This window comes from Somniosus microcephalus, chromosome 7, assembly GCF_052327205.1.
Source record: "Somniosus microcephalus isolate GS21.2 chromosome 7, FLI_Smic_1.0, whole genome shotgun sequence".
NCBI classification, from domain to species: Eukaryota; Metazoa; Chordata; class Chondrichthyes; order Squaliformes; family Somniosidae; genus Somniosus; species Somniosus microcephalus.
Window position 1 is genome coordinate 255,092,123 of NC_140993.1, and position 19,902 is coordinate 255,112,024.

The 19,902-nt window shown below is 40.9% G+C and overlaps 1 protein-coding gene across 2 annotated transcripts in view; it reads right to left on the reverse strand.

The window, feature by feature from the left end:
- Positions 1-19,902, reverse strand: part of atp9b (ATPase phospholipid transporting 9B) — a 361,204-nt gene that overhangs the window by 64,946 nt on the left and 276,356 nt on the right. For both annotated transcript variants that reach the window (XM_085993631.1, XM_085993632.1), the window contains exon 15: positions 6,749-7,006. In XM_085993631.1, the coding sequence (XP_085849757.1) occupies positions 6,749-7,006 (258 nt within the window). The remainder of the gene's footprint in view (positions 1-6,748; positions 7,007-19,902) is intronic.

The window sequence follows — 19,902 nt, forward strand, 5'->3', positions numbered from 1 at the left end:
GAGCTCTCGTACCTTTTAACTATACCTCTCTGTAATCTGGACTTTTTGATAAACCGGCACCACGCCGGTCCCGTTGGTGCCGGATAATAAAGAGTTTCCTGTAGTCCGATAACGAAGCACCGATGTCCACTCCTTGCTGCGATCGCATGGGGCAACAAAACGGTGGTTGGAACTCGGTCATCTGTACTTTCAATAAGAACTACTCGGGGATAAGGTGATTACAAAGCCTTAGTGTGAAACATTCCTTTGAATTGAGGTCATTATTTGCCATTACCCAAATTCTTGTTAGGTTTTACCTTCAAAGACGCATTTTTAAAACAAACAGGTACGTACGTGGCAAAGGATTAAAGGCATACTGACGTGTAAACATGAGATGAGATCAATGGTAAACATGACTTTTGAAGATGTTATGTGAACAACTGTTATTTGGTAACAAAACATTTATTTTTTAAAAACACAAGTTCCATTTCTCTGTTTCCAATTTTTATAAATTTGTTTACCTAAATATATGCAAGCATAATAGAAATGCCCTCTAACAATTATACATAGAAACCTCATTGTATGTTTTATCTTTGCTGTATCTGGTGACCTCTGGTAAACCAGTGAGGTAGATCATTACCTTTTATTTAGAGATCATATATAAACTGTGCCAATTTCATCATGTTTATTGTCATTTCTCATGAGTGCGGCTTTTATAATTCTATTAAAATTTGTTGTAGCTAAGTAACGTGTTCATATATTGACACACAATAAGTTAAAGAAAATTACTTTTGACTTTTATTTCACTTTAATCCCTAATCCCCTCTGTAACTAGTGTCTTAGCTGTGGATTTCCTATAGGACATCAATGGCAATGGGGCTGTGTGTTGAATTGACAGGAGACATGCTTGATATGGAGCTCAGATGACTCATGTAAGTTTGTTTTAGTTATGAGGCACTCCATCTGCTGGCTTGACTTGGAACAATGAAACGTCACAAGTGTCGGTGGTGGCTTCAAATTTCAGTCAGCTCTGGGAAACTGGGAATTGACGTGACAACAGTCTGAAAGTGAGCTTTAAACACTATGCAGCAGAGTTAACAAGGCAAGTTTATTTCCTCACATAGGAAGCTGCCTTCATGAGACCCTTACATTAGAACAGTTCAGTTTTCCACAAAATATTAAATCTTTCACTCGGATGCCCATTGATCAGTTGGGCATTGCGAATATTTGATTCTCTCTCCCAGCCACCCCTCCCACCACCATCACCCAGAGAGTTCTGGTTCAGAGGGGCATTATTTTCATGAAAAAGCTTTCAGTAAACTGTGAATGCAATCTGCATTAAAACACATCAATGTGTCACTTGCACGTGGTATGTTAGGACATAAATGGTGCGGTGCTCTTCCCCAAATAGAGAATTATTCTAAACTTTTTTTGCAAAGCTAGTGCCCCTTTAAAATGGGGCCAGATATTTATTAGGAATAAATCACCAGTGAGCCTACTTCAAACCCACTATTATATTTGTAATACTTATCAGCACAAAGAGTAGTCAATTCTGGTTCAATTGTTAGAGAAAAAATTACTGAAAAATTGAAAATGATTAACCATATTAATAAAATGAAGACAAGAACATCAGTAAATTAGTTTTTCTCCACCTAGCTAATTTTGGCCCTCCCAACCTGAAGGCATGAACTTTGGAGCGGCTTATCCGATGCTATCTTGCTCAACTAACCATTCAACATGTGTGAACCTCGACAATAAGTTTTGGCAGGCTAAATGGCCGTGCACAGTCATCACAGCCGAACCTGACCCCAACCTCCACCCGAGCACTTCCGACAGGTTTCATTGGATAGCGATCAAGATTGGGAACCCTGGTCAATCCTCAACTCCCGAATGCACAAGTACTGAGGCCAAGTGTAGCACTCCCTGCCCCTGCTCAGGTTGCTATCAGCTAATTCAGCACAGATCAGGGAATCAGACCAGAGACTTTCGCCGTTTGTCTGGTCCAGCTATTTGCTGGATAAACTCGCTGAGCTATTGTGGGCCCTGCAAATTCATTTTACAATAATGATTCCCAGCAGCATAGCCAGCATCTTCACCACCCACTTTCCAAGAGCTGCCCAGCATTTCTTAAAACATTGCTTCGTAAATTATATGTAAAGTGCTGCTACTTCATTGTAATTCTACACAACTCTTCTTAGTGCTACAAGATTTAAAATCAATAACAGAGTACGGTGAGTTGTTACTCCAATATCAAAGTGAAAGAAAATGCAAAAAAATTCCAGCCATCCATCAGATACAGTCTTGAATATCAATAACATGGTACATATTATAATATATTGTAAAAAAATCAATTCCAAATGTAATTTGGAAGGTGAATTTCAAATAATTAGGAGTGAAATTACTCTGAAGTTATTGAAGTGGTTTTAAACATTTGCATAAAAGTTTTCAAAACAACCCAATAATGTATTATCCATTAACTATTTGTAGAATATTTTGCTTGTTACATACAATATGGAAATCATAATTTAAGGTCAACAGTTGCTCACTCAAGCAATGTTTAAAATAAATGATACATATTTTCAGATACCAGTTGGCATTTAAACTTTCAGGTTCTTGACATCTGCAACATTAGCTTTAACATCAAAAAGGTGAATTTTCTTAACTCATTAATTACTAAACATTTCACAGCCGTTCCTGTTCCCCGGAAGACACTAGATGGCGACTTTATTGCAGCTCTGCAAAATCAGTGTAGGTTGTTCCAAAGAACAGAAAAGTGGTAGTAGGTGCTCAATGATTTATAAAAAATATTCTAAATCCATTACAATATGGAACATAACTAAAATTCATATTTTTGTCAGCATCAGTAACTCATGGCCCTAGGATAACAAATTAAAGTCCAAGTGAAGTATATATTAAGAGGCAAATATTAAGGCGGTTATGCATCTACTTTGGTACACAGTTGTAAAACATATGCAACATTTAAATCTTTATTTGCAACTAATATTGGGGCTATTGACAATTCAAACCATTGTGTAGTGCCTGTGTCCCTTTTCAATTTTGTGCCAACTAACCTTGTGTGGGCACAGGGGCAAAAAATGTTTTTCAATAATTCATTCATTTTATGCAAAGATGTCATGAGAAAACAGCTGTGCTCGATTTAAATTTTACACCAGTAATTATTACTGAGATTAATTTTCTCAACTTTATTTTATTACATGTACCAGATCAAATATCAATTCCAAGATATTTTGTGACAAAAAATAAACAAAAATTAATAAAACAGTTGCATTACCACCTCTAGTTACAAGGAGCCTGAATACTTTGATGATTTACAGTTAAATACTGCTTTTACTGCAAAGGGGCAGCAGTATATTAGTTTTAATGTGAACCCTGTGTATTGTTCGAGTAGCTAAAATCAATCACTGATGGATAAGTACATTTTTCAGCTGTAAAATTTGTACAGAAAATTATTTTTAAGCCATTATTCTTGAGTCAAAAATATTGCACTTTTGACAACATTACAAAACATATGGGGATACAAACATGTTTATTAGAATTAGCTTTTTTCAAAAAAGGCTACAGCGTTATAGAAAGTCAGTTCAACATTTATTTTCCTGGGATATTAGATGCAGTTATGCAATTGGCAATGATTTCTGAGTTACAAATATATTAACAAAAAACAAGTGACTATTCTTGTTTCTGTTATCACCATATGTATTAAATAAAGCACGCCCCATAGTGAAGAGCAACTTTATTTTGATGTGTGTAAACTGTACCATTATATTTAAAAAAAACAGAATCCATGTTCTTATTCATAGAACCATGCAAACAATAGCCATTGCTAAAATTGCTAGCTCATCACAAATATCTTGACCATTATGTACACACTATTTACATTTAAAAAAATCACATGCTTTTTCTTAAATCTAACAACACATCTAAGTTATTGGCAACATGGAAAACCTTATATCAATTCTCATAAAATAGCTAGTTTATGCGAATAACCATCATTAAAGACCATGACCAATCATTCCCCTCTGACCAAAAAGGTTCAAAGGTCTTCAGAGGCACTGTTCAAAGCATGCCCTTGTATTACTGGGCTTGTGACCTTTGCACTTCATCAGCCTATCCACTTAGTTTATCTCCTTTTATGCTTGTCCTTTACATTAGGTCAGTGTACCTTTCTGTATCTGAAGAAAATGATGGATTCTGCTCAATGGGTATATACTTAAGACCATCAAGCTTGACTATAAGATTGTTTTGTCAATGCCTATGGTAGCTTATTTGGAGACATTGCATGCTCAATTCGAAACACCGTACCACGACAGCTCCTGCATTCACACAACAAAATGAAATATTGATCACTTATCAGAAACACAAAGCATAGCGAGATTTTACATTAGGAATAAGACAAACATAAGCTAGGCCAGAGGTGGGACTCTAAATTCATAAATTAGATAATTAGTGCATTAAACTAATTTCTATAGCCCGTGCTGAAAACATTATTTTTGTTGAAACAATAAGCACATAAGCTTCAAATTATAAAATGTAGTATTCATATACACTCAGTTTAGATTATGCAAGCAAAAATCAAGACAAATAGAAGGTTTATATTGATAGGCAAACATTTGTAGCTCTGGTCTTTATGACTGTTAATGTTAGAACATAAAATGCAAATGAGAAAAAACTGTACAAGAATAAAATCTTTGTAATTTTATCCTTATGCACAGGTTGAAATAAAAATGAGTGTTCTAGGTTGATAGATCGCAGATATTTCTACTTGTTTACCAGATCACGGTTTTCATGCTTATTCTCATAACAATGCAGTTAGGTTGTTAGTGTTAAAATGACATTTTCGTACTCGTGCGTTTTCACATGATAACTGAGGTTTCAAAACAAAAAGATCGTAAGTATTCTGGAACAAGTTAAAATTGATGTCAAAGCTGAAATCTAGAACTGCACACAAATCCTAGCATCCTGCTATCCTAAGCTCATAAATCATAACAGTATTATACGCATGGGGGCCATCACATATATTGCTTGTAATAATGTTAATCTGGCTTGCACCTTTACTCCCGCTACATTAAGTTTGATCTTTTCTATATATGTCTCCTGTCTGCAATAGGCCTCAAACTTAACCCCGTTTCCGACTTGGCTGTTCTTGCTCCCTGCAGTGGCAAGAAATTCGCTCAATTGAAATTTTCAGTAAGTAGTTATCACTGCTGGACAAGTCTCATTAAGAAACTGCTTACTGACAGAAATCTCATCTTGTCGTTCAGTGTGATCTTGGGACAGAGTAAGAGGGAAGAATATGGTTTTAAAAAAATAAATGGAGGATACAAACTAAAGCATAAAAGAATATTGAAATTTAAATGTTTTACAGCTGGGAAAACAAATGATGAAATAAAAGCGAAGAGAAAAGGAAAACCTAATTTAAATGACCAGGAAAATGGAAGAGAAAATAAATAAGTACAAATAAAAAACCACGTGAAGGAAACACTAGGAAAAAAAGAATGAAAGCAGGAGAGTTAAGAAAAAGCCAATCGTGATGTAGGTTTTACAGTTTGTGATTCAAGGAGCAAATGGCACACGTACAATTTATTTAGGACAAGCTATCTTTTTCCTTCAAGGGGCATCATTTCAAATTATTGCTAGGGAGTGCTATCTTTCAGCCGAGACGTTAAACCGAGGCCCCGTCTGCCCGCTCAGGTGGACATGAAAGATCCCATGGCACTATTTCAAAGAAGAGAAGGGGAGTTCTCCCCGGTGTCCTGGCCAATATTTATCCCTCAACCAACATTACGAAAAGAAAAAAAAAAAAAAAAAAAAAAAAAAAAATCGGTTTGTGGGACCTTGCTGTGCGCAAATTGGCTGCCGCATTTCCTACATTACAACAGTGATTACACTTCAAAAAGTACTTCATTGGCTTTGGGATGTCCCGTGGTCGTGGAAGGTGCTTTATAAATGCAAGTCAGTCTGTCTTTCACAAAAATACCAAAACGCATGTAACATATAATTCAAACTTACACTGCAACAAAGCTTTGCCTGACTTAAAAAGTAACAGACAAATCAAAATGTAAATTTATGCCAGCCAAAACGTATTGTGCATAAACCTACGGCTAGGTTTACAATACTGAAAGGATTTAGTTGCACCTCAGGCTCCTGCAGATTGTTAGTTGTTCTTCAGTCAACACTGAAATAAAATGGGTGCCAATGGTTTCTCTGTTAAGAGATAATATTGCTTACTTAGAAAACCCTCATTCGGCCAACACTGAATGATTTAAAAGGGAAACATCAATTGAACAATTTTGCTAAATAAAGCTCCAGGGCACAATAGTGAAAGCAGTTTTTTCAATAAAATATGCTTTTAGAATGGTGCTTCAGTGATTGCAAAACACTGGCATCATCTATCATTCTAAGTACAAAAATATTCAATAAGTTAAACAATGATCCACTTACATTTTTTCCCCTTGGACTTCAAAGCATGTAATTTCAGTTTACACTGCATCAATATGGGTCCTTAAAATTATGAAAAGGCCTTTTTTTGTTTCTCCTTTGAACCCACCGAGAAAACACAATGCAAATGCCTGCAGTATGTAATCCGATCATAAGATAGTAACCAAACTGAATTAAATTAACAAAAAAGACATGGCCTGCAGTAGTGAACAATGCAGATCCATTCAAATATTTTAAATTGCAGACATTTGCAATATCACACAATTTTCCCAACTTCATAAATATAAATGATCTCAGTAATGTAGAAACTGACCTCATCGGGACTGGAGGCTTGGTACGTGCGGTTTTCATCGCTGAAATCCTGGTCAGCCTCAGCATATTCTGTTTCGCCATTCACCCCTGCACGTGATTCGTAGACAGGTGTAACATTGTGACATAGAGCAATGGCTTTTACAGCTTCATGTATGCGACTGTGGACAGACTTGCGAACTTTTGGAGCAGATGACGTGGTTTTGCTAGATGGGGTAGTACTGGCACTATTTCCTGTCGAATGACTGTGTGAACTAGTTCCCTTAAGAGGAGAAAAAAATGTACAGTCACATTTCCCATCATTTTTCAGACAATAAAATCCCATTGCAGTGTTGATGCAAGTGTTATTTAGCATATTGGTACCAATAAGGTATGGGGGGGGGGGGGCGAAAAAAGCTCGTAACTCTTAATTTATGTCACATTACTCCCACCATAAACACCACCAATACTAACAGACCTGTAACATCAGCACTTCACCTTATATTGTTATACAGCTGAACATGCTCCTGGAAAATATAATCCAGGTCTGTTATGACAAAATTAGTACCAATGGGCATTTTTTGCAGTTCAAATGGATACAGTACACACACACTCATTGTTATGCTTCATTGAAATCCTAGTGACAAGAACGCATTGTTAACCTCTACCCAAATTTAGGACTGTGTGTCAAAGGTCGAAATGTCCCCACACTAAAGGCAAGAGATGGATTAGATCGATTACAACACAGAGCCCAAGATGAGTAACTACGCTAGATTATCATGACCTTATTTTGATAAAATGTTGTGAAATGTGCATACTGTATTTGGACACATTAATAACTGAATACACAAGACTACACAACACATGATTTTTTTTCTCTCTCATATATTAGATCACCTCAAAAACAAAGACCTAGTTAATCCCCAATTCTATATTAACCACAGTACAAGTATGCACAGCCAGCTCAAGGCATGTCAATTTTTAAAAGCAAAATGCATCTCCTTCAAGGTGAATATTGTGAGCTATTTTCCATCTACCCACGTTCAAAAGCTCGTTAACAGCATAACTGAACTGCCAAAACTTTCATATTGTAAGCAAGCTGGAGTGTCATACTGCCAACTCTTGAACTTGCAGGTACAATACGTATGAAATAAGCATCTGACTTTTTTTCTGGATTGCTCCCATTTCACTGCTTTTCTTTCTCTCATTTTATCTTAAATGGACAAAAACTTTCTATTGATAATGGAGTAAGGGACACCTTCTCAAATTAGGTTTTAAAATGTGATTGGTGGCCAGGTTTGGACAGCGACCATGGTTTAAAAACAATTAGGGTAAATATAATTGCAAGAGTCCTATAACATATAAAGATTAAACAGGGGATTGGTAGCTATATTGGGGCAGTAGAGCAATTAACTCCCATTCAGGGTGTAGAAACTTAAACCTCAGTGTTAACTGACATTTAAACTTGTCTACAAACTATGAGCAAGTTCTACTGGTCCTCAGTTGAGCTAATGTACAGAGCAACTTCTTACAGCTTGGGGAGGGAATGGAAAATAAAAACAGCAGTGAGACTCTGCAAATGACACCTCGCCAACAGGCATAGCAAAATTTACAGCCCAAAACCATCCTCCTCGTTGAAGGAGAATTACAATTAGTAGGAAAGTATAGAAAGGGATTTTTATTTTTTTAAAGTAGCATTATATGCAAAAAAAAGTCAGTGGAAATTCTACATAAATTGTATACATAAACATCCCGATTTAACAGAAACTTAAAAATCCTTTTCGCTCTCTTCTTGACATACAGTACACAACAGGCAAAAATAGCATAAATGACACAACCTCCATAACTCCTTTGTCACATTAGATCGTTGGGAGTCATGCTGCGTCTTTTTACAAGCACCAACTCCGCACTGTCATGTATATAAGCTAAAACTCCAATAAGATCCAGCTGCTTCTGACAGAATTTATCTCCTCCAGTGAAGCAGATCATTTTCCATTATTAACCTCCTACCCAGTGAAGGCCTTCAGGCCAGGATGTGAAATGACATACACCCCTGATCCCACCATCTCTATCAACCACTTTTCTGTTAACTTTAAGCTGACCTTACCTCATTCCATTTTAACCAGTCTCTTGTTGCCTGGGTGTGCTAAATCACTGAACCATGAACTTTCTGCCCATCAAATTACAGTGTTGCCTAATAAAAGGTTTAACTTTTTACTCATCTGACAGCCTCTTCAGTTTCTGGGATAAGGCTGCATTTGTATTCTTCCAATGCCGATGCTACTCTAACAGCAAATAAATTAAGCTGATTTACTCATTCTGCGTTATGTTGTGTGTATTGATGCTGGTATAATTTAATTTCACACAAATTCCATTAAAGATTATGCCCTGTGTCACACAATGTTTCCAGTGGGGAAATATAATCAATTTACAATAGATTTGAGTGTTGCATTACTGTAGACCTACTAGACTACCATATTTATATTAAAAAACTCAGATGACTGAAATCAATGTCAAATCAAAAATGCCAGACCCTGCTAACTGACTGGCAATTATATTAGAATTAATTATATTACATGCACAGTGTGCATCAGATGTTCTTTCAACAGCAAGAGCTATGGGTATATCATATGTTTATAGCTAAACCTTTATTATCAAAATACAGCAGTAATGTACCACAAAGTTCATTATTCTGTATCCCTACAAATTTATGCTTTGAAAAGAAATGAAAAAATCTCAAACAAAAAAAGTGGAAACTCTTTATATCTTGCCTTGTGAAGTCTTGCCTCCATACTCCCTACGACAAAAGCTTTTAAAAGTACAGGTACACTATCCCTTATCCGAAAGCCTTGGGACCAGCTGAGATTCGGTTTTCGGATTTCAGAAGGTATTATTATAAGACTGGGAAATTTGTATTTAATATAAATTTTAAAAGTTCAGGCTACCTCTTGCGACTGTTCCGTGTCTCATTCCCCTTCCTGCTTCTCTGGAAAGCCGGATATCGGCTGACTCCTACTAAGCTGGCCCGCAAATCAGGTCGGGGGTCGGGTGGGGGAGAGAAAAGAATATCGGATGGGCCGTGGTTTGGGTCGGGGGGGGGGGGGGGGGAAGGGGAGGAGAAAAGAATATCGGACGGGCCGTGGTTCGGGTCGGGGGGGGGGGTCGGGTCGGGTGGGGGGGGGGGGGGGGGGAGAAAAGAATATCGGACGGGCCGCGGTTCGGGTCGGGGAGAAAAGAATATTGGACGGGCCGCTGTACTGTTGGGTTCACTCTCCCGGTACCTCCTTCACACTGCCCGGCTCGGCCTGCAATCTCCTACCCAGGAGGGAACTCTGTGACCCTCTGCCCTGCTCAGCATAAGTCGTGCGCCACTCTGGTCATGTCGTGCGCACGACTTACGCTGAACGAAAAAACTTTCGGTTTTTAGAGATTTTCGGTTTTTGGAAGTTCGGAAAAAGGATAGTCTACCTGTAATAAAATAACTTACATTTACATAGCGCCTTTCATGGCCTCAGGATGCCCCAAAGCACTTCACAACCACAAGACTAGGCATCACCTAACCAATCTTTCCTCGAAGGTGCGCGTGCACGTGGTCGCGCAGAAATATGAAAGGTTCCGTGCAGGCCGCTCACTGGCTTTTACATTGTAAATACTGTGCAAGTGCAGAAATTTAAAGGGGCCACGTATTAAAAGAAACTGGCCACGCAGAACAAAGCGCAGCTTACAGGGAACATTGCACCTAACCACTCCTACACTATTTATCAGGCCTCCTGTCCTACTCTTTCCAACCTTAGGCACTATGGGCTTTGTCTTCAACTAGGTATTTCAATATATAAAATTGTCACTAGGATCATTAGATAAGATGTTCACTTGAACCAGCAACCAGGACCACCCACAATACAGCTACTTCGTAAACAGCAGCCCTGGTTAAGGATGGAGGTGTGGGGGGGGGGGGGGGGCTGGTAAATGTCTCAAAAGAAAACTATTATCGCTTATCAATTACAAGGTGGTATAAATCTTTATGTGCAATTATACCACATATTAATGCAAAAGTAGATATAATAGTATTACACGTCTGCCCTAATCATTAGTAGCAGTGAAACATATAGTTCTTGAGCAGTTAAAGGACAGGTAAAGATGGGAGAAGTTCTATAAGGCTTTCATGGCCGGAGACACAGAGTTAGAAGTTTGCTTACATATGGAGACAGCAAGGAACAATAAGATGTTGGTGAATTCACTATGATCAAACTTGGGCTTCAGCTTTTCACCATATATATTAATGACTTGGATGAAAGAATAAAGAGTTGTATATCCAAGTTTGCAGATGACACCAATTTAAGAGGCACAGTATACTGTGCGGATGGGAGCAGGAAGTTGCAAATGGACAGTGGGCAAGTGAGTGGGCAAAACTATGGCTGACGGAGTTCAATGTGCGAGGTCATCCACTTTGAATCCGAGAAAGATTAATTGGAATATTTTCTTAATTGAGACTAGGAGCTGTGGAGGAGAAAGGCGATTTAGGTGTACAATAATCGTTAAAAGCTAGTGCACAGGTACAAAAAAGCAATCCAAAGGGCTAATGTAAAGTTGGTCATCATCTCAAAGGAGCTGGAACACAAAAGTGAGGAAGTGATATTTCAGTTGTACAAAGCCTTGGTCAGACCCCATCTGGAGAACTGCGTTCAGTTTTGGACACCAAGCTCAGGAAAGATATATTGGCCTGGGAAAGGATATAGTGCAGATTCACCAGAATGATTCCAGGGCTTAAAGGGTTAAATTATGAGGACAATTTGAATAAACTTGGCTTGTATTGCCTTGAGTTCATCAGGTTGAGGGGTGATTTAATCAAGGTCTTTAAAATGATAACAGCATTTGATAGCAGAGGAATCCAGAACAAGAGGGCACAATCTTAAAATTAGAGTTAGGCCATTTAGGAGTGAAATCAAGAAGCACTTTTCCCCCCACTAAGGTTAGTTGAAATCTGGAACTTGCTCCACCAAAAGGCTTTGGATGCTGGTCTTTAATATTTTCAAGACTGCGATCGATAGATTTTTGTATGGTCAAGGTATCAAGTGAAATGCAACAAACGCTATCTGCTTTATGGAGTTAAGATATAGATCAGCTGTGATCTAACTGAATGGCAGAACAGGCCCAAAGGGCTGAATCACCTACTTCTGTTGCTGTGATGCTGCACCTAGACTGATAAGACTTTTAAGACGCAGGTTTTTCTGGATCTTTACGCAAGAATGAAACAAAACTGCTTTATTGCAAATGGAATTAGTGTTTTTCCCCAGTAGGAAAATTGGCACTTGCATTCCAGTCCTTCCAAGGAGTGGAAATCCCAGAGCGCTTCACAGCCAATGAAGTAGTTTTAAAGTGTGGTTACTATTGATAATGTAGACAAAGACAGCATCCAATTTGTGCACAGCATGGTCCTATAAACAGCAATGAGATAAATGACCAGTTGGTTGAGATATAAACACAACAGAAAATGCTGGAAAAACTCAGCAGGCCAGGCAACATCCGTGGAGAGAAAATAGAGTCGACGTTTCGGGTTAACCCTTTTTCAAAACTGGAAAGGAAATGAAATAGATCAAAAGGCAGGGCTGGGAGAGAACAAAAGAAGTGAAGAGACATTAAGAGGTATTCAAAACGAGACGAGATGGTGATAGGACTAGTGGAGACAAAAGACAGCTCTAGATTAGGTGTGAAATGTTCTGGCAGAATGGGAGGCAGCTGCCATGTGGGAGAGAAGAAAAAAAAAGGGGGGGGGGGCGGTAGGGGAGAAAAGGGCCAAAACAGAGATGTGGATAAAATATAGGCAAAAATGTAATGGGGGCCGAAGTTATGATCAGAAATTGTTGAACTCGATGTTGAGTCCGGAAGGCTGTAAAGTGCCTAGTCGGAAGATGGGGTGCTGTTCCTCGAGTTTACGTTGCGCTTCCGTGGAACAATGCAAGAGCCCGAGTACAGTGAGGTCTGAGTGGGGCGGTGAGTTAAATTGACAGGCGACCGGAAGCTCGGGGTCCCCCCTTACGGACTGAACAGAGGTGTTCCGCAAAGCGGTCACCCAATCTGCGATTGGTCTCCCCAATGTAGAGGAGACCACATCGTGAGCAGCGAATACAGTATACTAGATTGCAAGAAGTACAAGTAAATCACTGTTTCACCTGGAAGGGGTGTTTGGGGCCCTGGACAGTGGGGAAGAGGGAGGTATAAGGGCAGGTGTTGCATCTCCTGCGCTTGCACGGGAAGGTGCCGGGCGAAGGGGAAGGGGTGCTGGGTGTGATAGAGGAGTGGATTAGGGTGTCTCGGCGCGAGCGGTCTCTACGGAATGCTGAAAGGAGAGGGGAGGGGAAGATGCGTTTGGTGGTGGGATCACTTTGGAGGTGGCGGAAATGGCGGAGGATGATCCGTTGAATGTGGAGGCCTTTGACTCCACTCATTTCCTCCAAATCAAAGGTGTTGCTATGGGTACCCGCATGGGTCCTAGCTATGCCTGCCTTTTTGTGGGTTATGTTGAACACTCTTTGTTCCAGTCCTACTCGGGTCCCCTCCCTCACCTCTTCTTCCGGTACATTGATGACTGTATCAGTGCCGTTTCCTGCTCTCGCCCTGAACTAGACAATTTCATTCACTTTGCCTCCAATTTCCACCCTTCCCTCACCTTCACATGATCCATCTCCAACTCTTCCCTTCCCTTCCTCGACTTCTCCGTCTCCAACTCTGGGGATAGGTTATTGACCAACATTCACTACAAGCCCACTGACTCTCACAGCTACCTGGACTACACTTCCTCCCACCCCGCCTCCTGTTAAGAACTCTATTTCATTCTCCCAGTTTCTCCGTCTCCGCCGCATCTGCTCCGATGATGCCACCTTCCACACCAGTGCTTCCGACATGTCTTCCTTTTTCCGCAACCGAGGATTCCACTCTACTGTGGTTGACACGGCCCTCGACCGTGTCCGTTCTATCTCCCGCATTTCTGCCCTCACCCCTGCCCCTCCCTCCCGGAACCACGATAGGGTTCCCCTTGTCCTCACCTTTCACCCCACCAGCCTCCACATTCAACGGATCAACCTCGGCCATTTCCGCCACCTCAAGTGATCCCACCACCAAACGCATCTTCCCCTCCCCTCCCCTTTCAGCATTCCGTAGGGACTGCTCCCGCCGAGACACCCTAGTCCACTCCTCTATCACGCCCAGCACCCCTTCCCCCGGCACCTTCCCGTGCAAGCGCAGGAGATGCAACACATGCCCTTATACCGCCCCCTTCCCACTGTCCAGGGCCCCAAACACCCCTTCCAGGTGAAAAAGCAATTTACTTGTACTTCTTGCAATCTAGTATACCGTATTCGCTGCTCACGATGTGGTCTCCTCTACAATGGGGAGACCAAACACAGCTTGGGTGACCGCTTTGCGGAATACCTCCGTTCAGTCCGTAAGGGGGACCCCGAGCTTCCGGTCGCCTGTCACTTTAATTCACCGCCCCATTCCCACTCAGACCTCAATGTACTCGGGCTCTTGCATTGTTCCACGGAAGCTCAACGTAAACTTGAGGAACGGCACCTCATCTTCCAATTAGGCACTTTACAGCCTTCCGGTCTCAATATCGAGTTCAACAATTTCAGATCATAACCTCGGCCCCCATTACATTTTTGCTTATATTTTATCCACATCTCTGTTTTGGCCCTCCGCCCCCCCCCTTTTTTTTCTTCTCTCCCACATGGCAGCTGTCTCCCATTCTGCCAGAACATTTCACACCTAATCTAGAGCCGTCTTTTGTCTCCACTAGTCCTATCACCATCTCGTCTCGTTTTGAATACCTCTTAATGTCTCTTCTCTTCTTTTGTTCTATCGCAGCCCTGCCTTCGATCTATTTCATTTCCTTTCCAGTTTTGAAAAAGGGTTAGACCCGAAACGTCGACTATTTTCTCTTCACGGATGTTGCCTGGCCTGCTGAGTTTTTCCAGCATTTTCTGTTGTTATTTCGGATTTCCAGCATCTGCAGTATTTTGCTATCGGTTGAGATAAAAATATTGGCCAGGGTGTACAAGGACAACTCTGCTGGTCTTACTTTTGGTTTCAGCATCCCTTCTGACCCTTTTGTACCAGGCGATTTTGCTCCTCTATATATCTAAAACTTGAATGAAATGATGTCGCTCACTTTCTGTTAAGGTGCCACGATTGAGGTCTACAAGAACAGACATCATGTTATTTTGTAAGTGACAAGAGGTCGGATGAATGAGGAGAGGGTACAATTCTAAAGGGGGTGTATGAACAGAGTGACCTGGGGGTATATGTGCACAAATCGTTGAAGATGGCAGGGCAGGTTGAAAAAGTGGTTAAAAAAGCATACGGAATCTTGGGCTTCATAAAGAGAGGCATAGAGTGCAAAAGAAAGGAAGTTATGATTCTTTATAAAACACTGGTTCGACCTCAACTGGAGTATTGTGTCTAATTCTGGGCACCACACTATAGGAAGGATGTAAAGATCTTAGAGAGGGTGCAGAAAAGATTTACAAGAATGGTTCCAGGGATGAAGGACTTCAATTATGTGGATAGACTGGAGAAGCTAGGGTTGTTCTCCTTAGAGCAGAGAAGGTTGAGAGGAAATTTGATAGAGGTGTTCAAAATCACGAGGGGTCTAGACAGTAGATAGAGAGAAACTGTTCCCATTGGCGGAAGGGTCAAGAATCAGAGGACACAGATTTAAGGTGATCGGCAGAAGAACCAAAGGCGATATGAGGGAAAACTTTTTTACGCAGCGAGTGGTTAGGATTGGGAATGCACTGCTCGAGAGGGTGGTGCAGGCAGATTCAATTGTGGCTTTCAAAATGGAATTGGATAAGTACCTGAAGGAAAAAAAATTGCAGGGCTACGGGGAAAGTGCGGGGACTAGCTGAAGTGCTGTTGCAGAGAGCCAGTACGGGCCTCCTTCTGTGCTGTAACCATTCTATGATTCTATGCTCACTTTGATGCAGTGGAGGCCACCTCTTGAGTAAATGTTATGTTGGCTCCTTATAGTCTTGAAATTGGCCAGTTATTCATGTATTTCAAGGGTCACCAAGGACAACACCACTTCCCACCAAACCACACGCTCACGGCACACACATACCGGCATCTTAAATGGGACCCTGGATAGAATATTAAAAACTCAGCACTTTTTCCTAGCCCCTATTATTTCTGTACACGGAGTTTCAGTTGAGGGGTGGAGCAATCGCAGAGCAACAGCTATCTTTGTCGATAGCTACCAGAAAAATTAAATACTCCTTGGTGGCTGTACCATTTTACGAATAGTTTAAGAGGATGTTGAGCACTTTTGAACACTGCAGGATATTTTCAGATCTCAAAACACACATTTTCACACAAGACTTGCAAAAGCGATTTCTGTATCACAGAATCACAGAAACCCCACAGTGCAGATAGAGGCCATTTCGGCCCATCGAGTCTGCACTGACACATATCCCACCCGATTCCCGTAACCCCTACACCAACACATATCCCACCCTATCCCCGTAACCCCACGTATTTAATCCCCCGAACGCTAAGGGTCAATTTATCATAGCCAATCAACCTAACCCGCACATCTTTGGGCTGTGGGAGGAAACCAGAGCACCCGGAGAAAACCACGCAAACACGGGGAGAATGTGCAAACTCCACACAGACAGTCACCCGAGGCCGGATTCGAACCCGGGTCCCTGGCGCTGAGGGGCAACAGTGCTAACCACTATGCCACCATGCTATCGTTCCATAAAGTAACATTTTAGAAATGATATAGACTCTTAATTTACAGTGTTCTTAGAATAAACCACAGAAGTTAATCTTGTTGGATTTCTATGCAGAAATGCTACATTGCTTCATGTCAGCAAGTCATGGGTTCAAGCTCCATTCCAGATAATTGAGTAGATAATCAAATCTGACACTTCAGTGCAATATTGAGGGAGTGATGTATTGTTCGAGCTACTGTCCTTTTGATGAGATGTTAAACCAAAACCTTATGGATGTCGGAGATCCCATAGTACTACTTGAAGAGGAACAGGAGAGTTCTCCCAGTGTTCGAGCTGACATTTGTCCCTCAAGCTACACCACTAAAACAGAATGTTTAGTCAGTTATCTCACTGCTGTTTGTGGGACCTTGATTTGAGCAAATTGATTGCCATGCCTACACTTCAAAGTACTTCATCAGTTTTGAAGCACTCTGGGTGTCTTGAGGTCGTGAAAGGCACTTCATAAATGCAAGTGTGCATTTTTTGGGGCAAGTCATCTTTCAGAAGTCATCTTTTGTTAGTCTTTTTTTCCAAATTAGTACACACTACACGAACATAAGCCCAGATTCATTTGGGAACAGTTTAGCACGATCAAATCTGCACAAAATTAAGAATGCAATATTCTATTTCATAAAATGCTAAGGACAAGACTGCATCGCAAATTGACCTTGGGTTAATGTGGAAGTCACTTGGGCAATTTATTATACAAAATTATATTGAAGATAGCAGTAGCAGTGCTAGCACTCTTTATTTAGTAAATGACACTTGGAGGCAGTAGTCTCATGATAAATATAGAGAATGAAGTTGGACATGAACAGAAGTAGTAAATTATAAATAGTCATTGACACCTAGTTCTTAAATTATACTGTATTGAAAATTTCAGATAAAAATTGGCACAGCAATGTCTTACTGAATGCACTCACATCTCAGTCTTTCTTGGGTTTCACTATATGCTTATCAATTTTACCAAACAGGAATGTTTTTGTAGGAACACAAAATTAACATTATTGTCACTTTTTAATCCACAACTAATGTATCTATTATGTAGGTCAGGCTACAGGTGAGCTATTCTCCATACTAGGTGGATTACCATAATATACTATTTATTTCATGCAGGTTCAGAAATGTTTTAATATAGTTACCTGCGTCAGTGGAATAATAATCAACACCATGAGATGTGGTCTAACATTGTTAGTTGCCAAGTAGGTGACCCATATCATTGTACTTAGTAGGTATTATTCAATCAGGATACTTTTGTGGAATACTACTTACTAAATAATAGACCAACTGTAAAATCTGGTTCATAAGTCTATTTAATGACTATTTAAATCTGAGTAGAGGGACTAAACTTTACACTAGATTTATGCAACATGTTTAATTGAGGCTTACTGTCTAATTTTACTGTAGTGAAAGCTAATGTTAAGACCCGGGTAAGTAAGCAATGGATAACGGCTTCTTCCAGAAAAAGCTCCAAACCTGGTTACGTCTATAGAACAGAAGGTGTTTAATAATAAGGAGCCTGAATTTGCGGTTGGAGGCTTCCCGCGGGGAAATGCCTCTGATCCGCATATAAAATCTGCGCCTACCTTCTGCCTCGGGATCCAGAGACTCGCGTTCCTGGCCTCCAAGCGTAGAGGCCCACGTATCAGAGGCGCAGGCGGTTTGCAAGTGCCCCTGGGATCACGTGGGCCAGCCCAACCAATGAAAGAAGGGGGAATCCCCATTCATGCTTATAGGGATTCCGTACGTACGAATGCGTAGCATGAATAGAGAACACATAAAAAACACATTTACACACTAAATACATTAAAAAATTACATTTTAAATTAATTAAAATACAATTTAATTAAACATTTAAAACAAATTTATTTTTGAAAAATAAATTTAAATGTTTTAAAGGGACTAAAAATAACCATAACTTATTTTACAGGTATTTTAATGTTTAAATAATTGAATTTTTTTTTTTTTTTTTTACTGTATATTCATTTAAACTCTTATGCTGGTAAAAGCAGGCCTTACACCTGCTTTTACCAGGCGAAAGAATTTCAGGCATTCACTGGGCGGTAGTCTCCGCCCGCAGAGGCACATTTCCTGGGGTTGCGGAGGATCGGCCAAGAAGATTCTTGGCAGATCGCATGTTCCGGGTTTTCGCGCATGTGCTTTGCGCGCAAAAACCTGGAACTTGCGGGGCCATTATGCACCCGTAAGCACCGGAAAATACGAGCCAGTTACAAGGAGACGTCAGCAACTGCAACAATACTTTGCCTTCTACATCGCTCGCCCTCCCTCCACACAACGCTTCTCGGCTTTACCTCATAGCCAACTTCTCCCTTCCACAAAGCTGGGTGGGCGTGTGTGCTGTGAGGAGGATGCCGAGAAACTCCAGCGTGATTTGGACAGGTTGGGCGATTGGGCAGATGCAGTATAATGTGGATAAATGCAAGGTTATCCACTTTGGTGGCAAAAACAGGAAGGCAGATTATTATCTGAACGGCAATAGATTGGGAGAAGGGGAAGTGCAACGAGACCTGGGTGTCCTTGTGCACCAGTCACTGAAGGTAAGCATGCAGGTGCAGCAGGCGGTTAAGAAGGCAAATGGTATGTTGGCCTTCGCAGCGAGAGAATTCGAGTACAGGAACAAGGATGTCTTGCTGCAGTTGTACAGGGCCTTGGTGAGACCACATCTTGAGTATTGTGTGCAGTTTTGGTCACCTTATCTGAGGAAGGATGTTCTTGCCATGGAGGGAGTGCAGCGAAGATTCACCAGACTGATATCTGGGATGGCAGGAATGACGTATGAGGAGAGATTGGGTCGATTGGGCTTATACTCGCTGGAGTTCAGAAGAATCAGAGGGGATCTCATTGAAACTTATAAAATTCTAACAAGACTAGACAGACTAGATGCAGGAAGGATGTTCCCGATGGCGGAGGAGTCCAGAACCAGGGGTCGCAGTCTAAGGATAAGAGGTAAGCCATTTAGGACAGAGATGAGGAGGAATTTCTTCACCCAGAGGGTGGTGAACCTGTGGAATTCTCTACCACAGAAGGCAGTTGAGGCCAATTCATTAAATATATTCAAGGAGTTAGATATATTTCTTAAGGCAAAAGGGATTAAGGGATATGGGGAGATGACAGGGACAGGGTACTGAGTTTCGATGTTCAGCCATGTTCTCATTGAATGGCGGAGCAGGCTCGAGGGGCCGAATGGCCTACTCCCGCTCCTATGTTTCTATGTTTCCTGTTCCCAGGGGTTAAAAGGAGCCACAACTGGACCTTCTCACAGCCCAATCCATCAGAATTGTTACATTAAGATTTAACCGCTAAATAATGTCTACAATATATTGTATTTGGTCATCAGTCTGACTAGGGCGGTAGCATTGGCTTGTAACATTCCTTGCTATAAATCTCA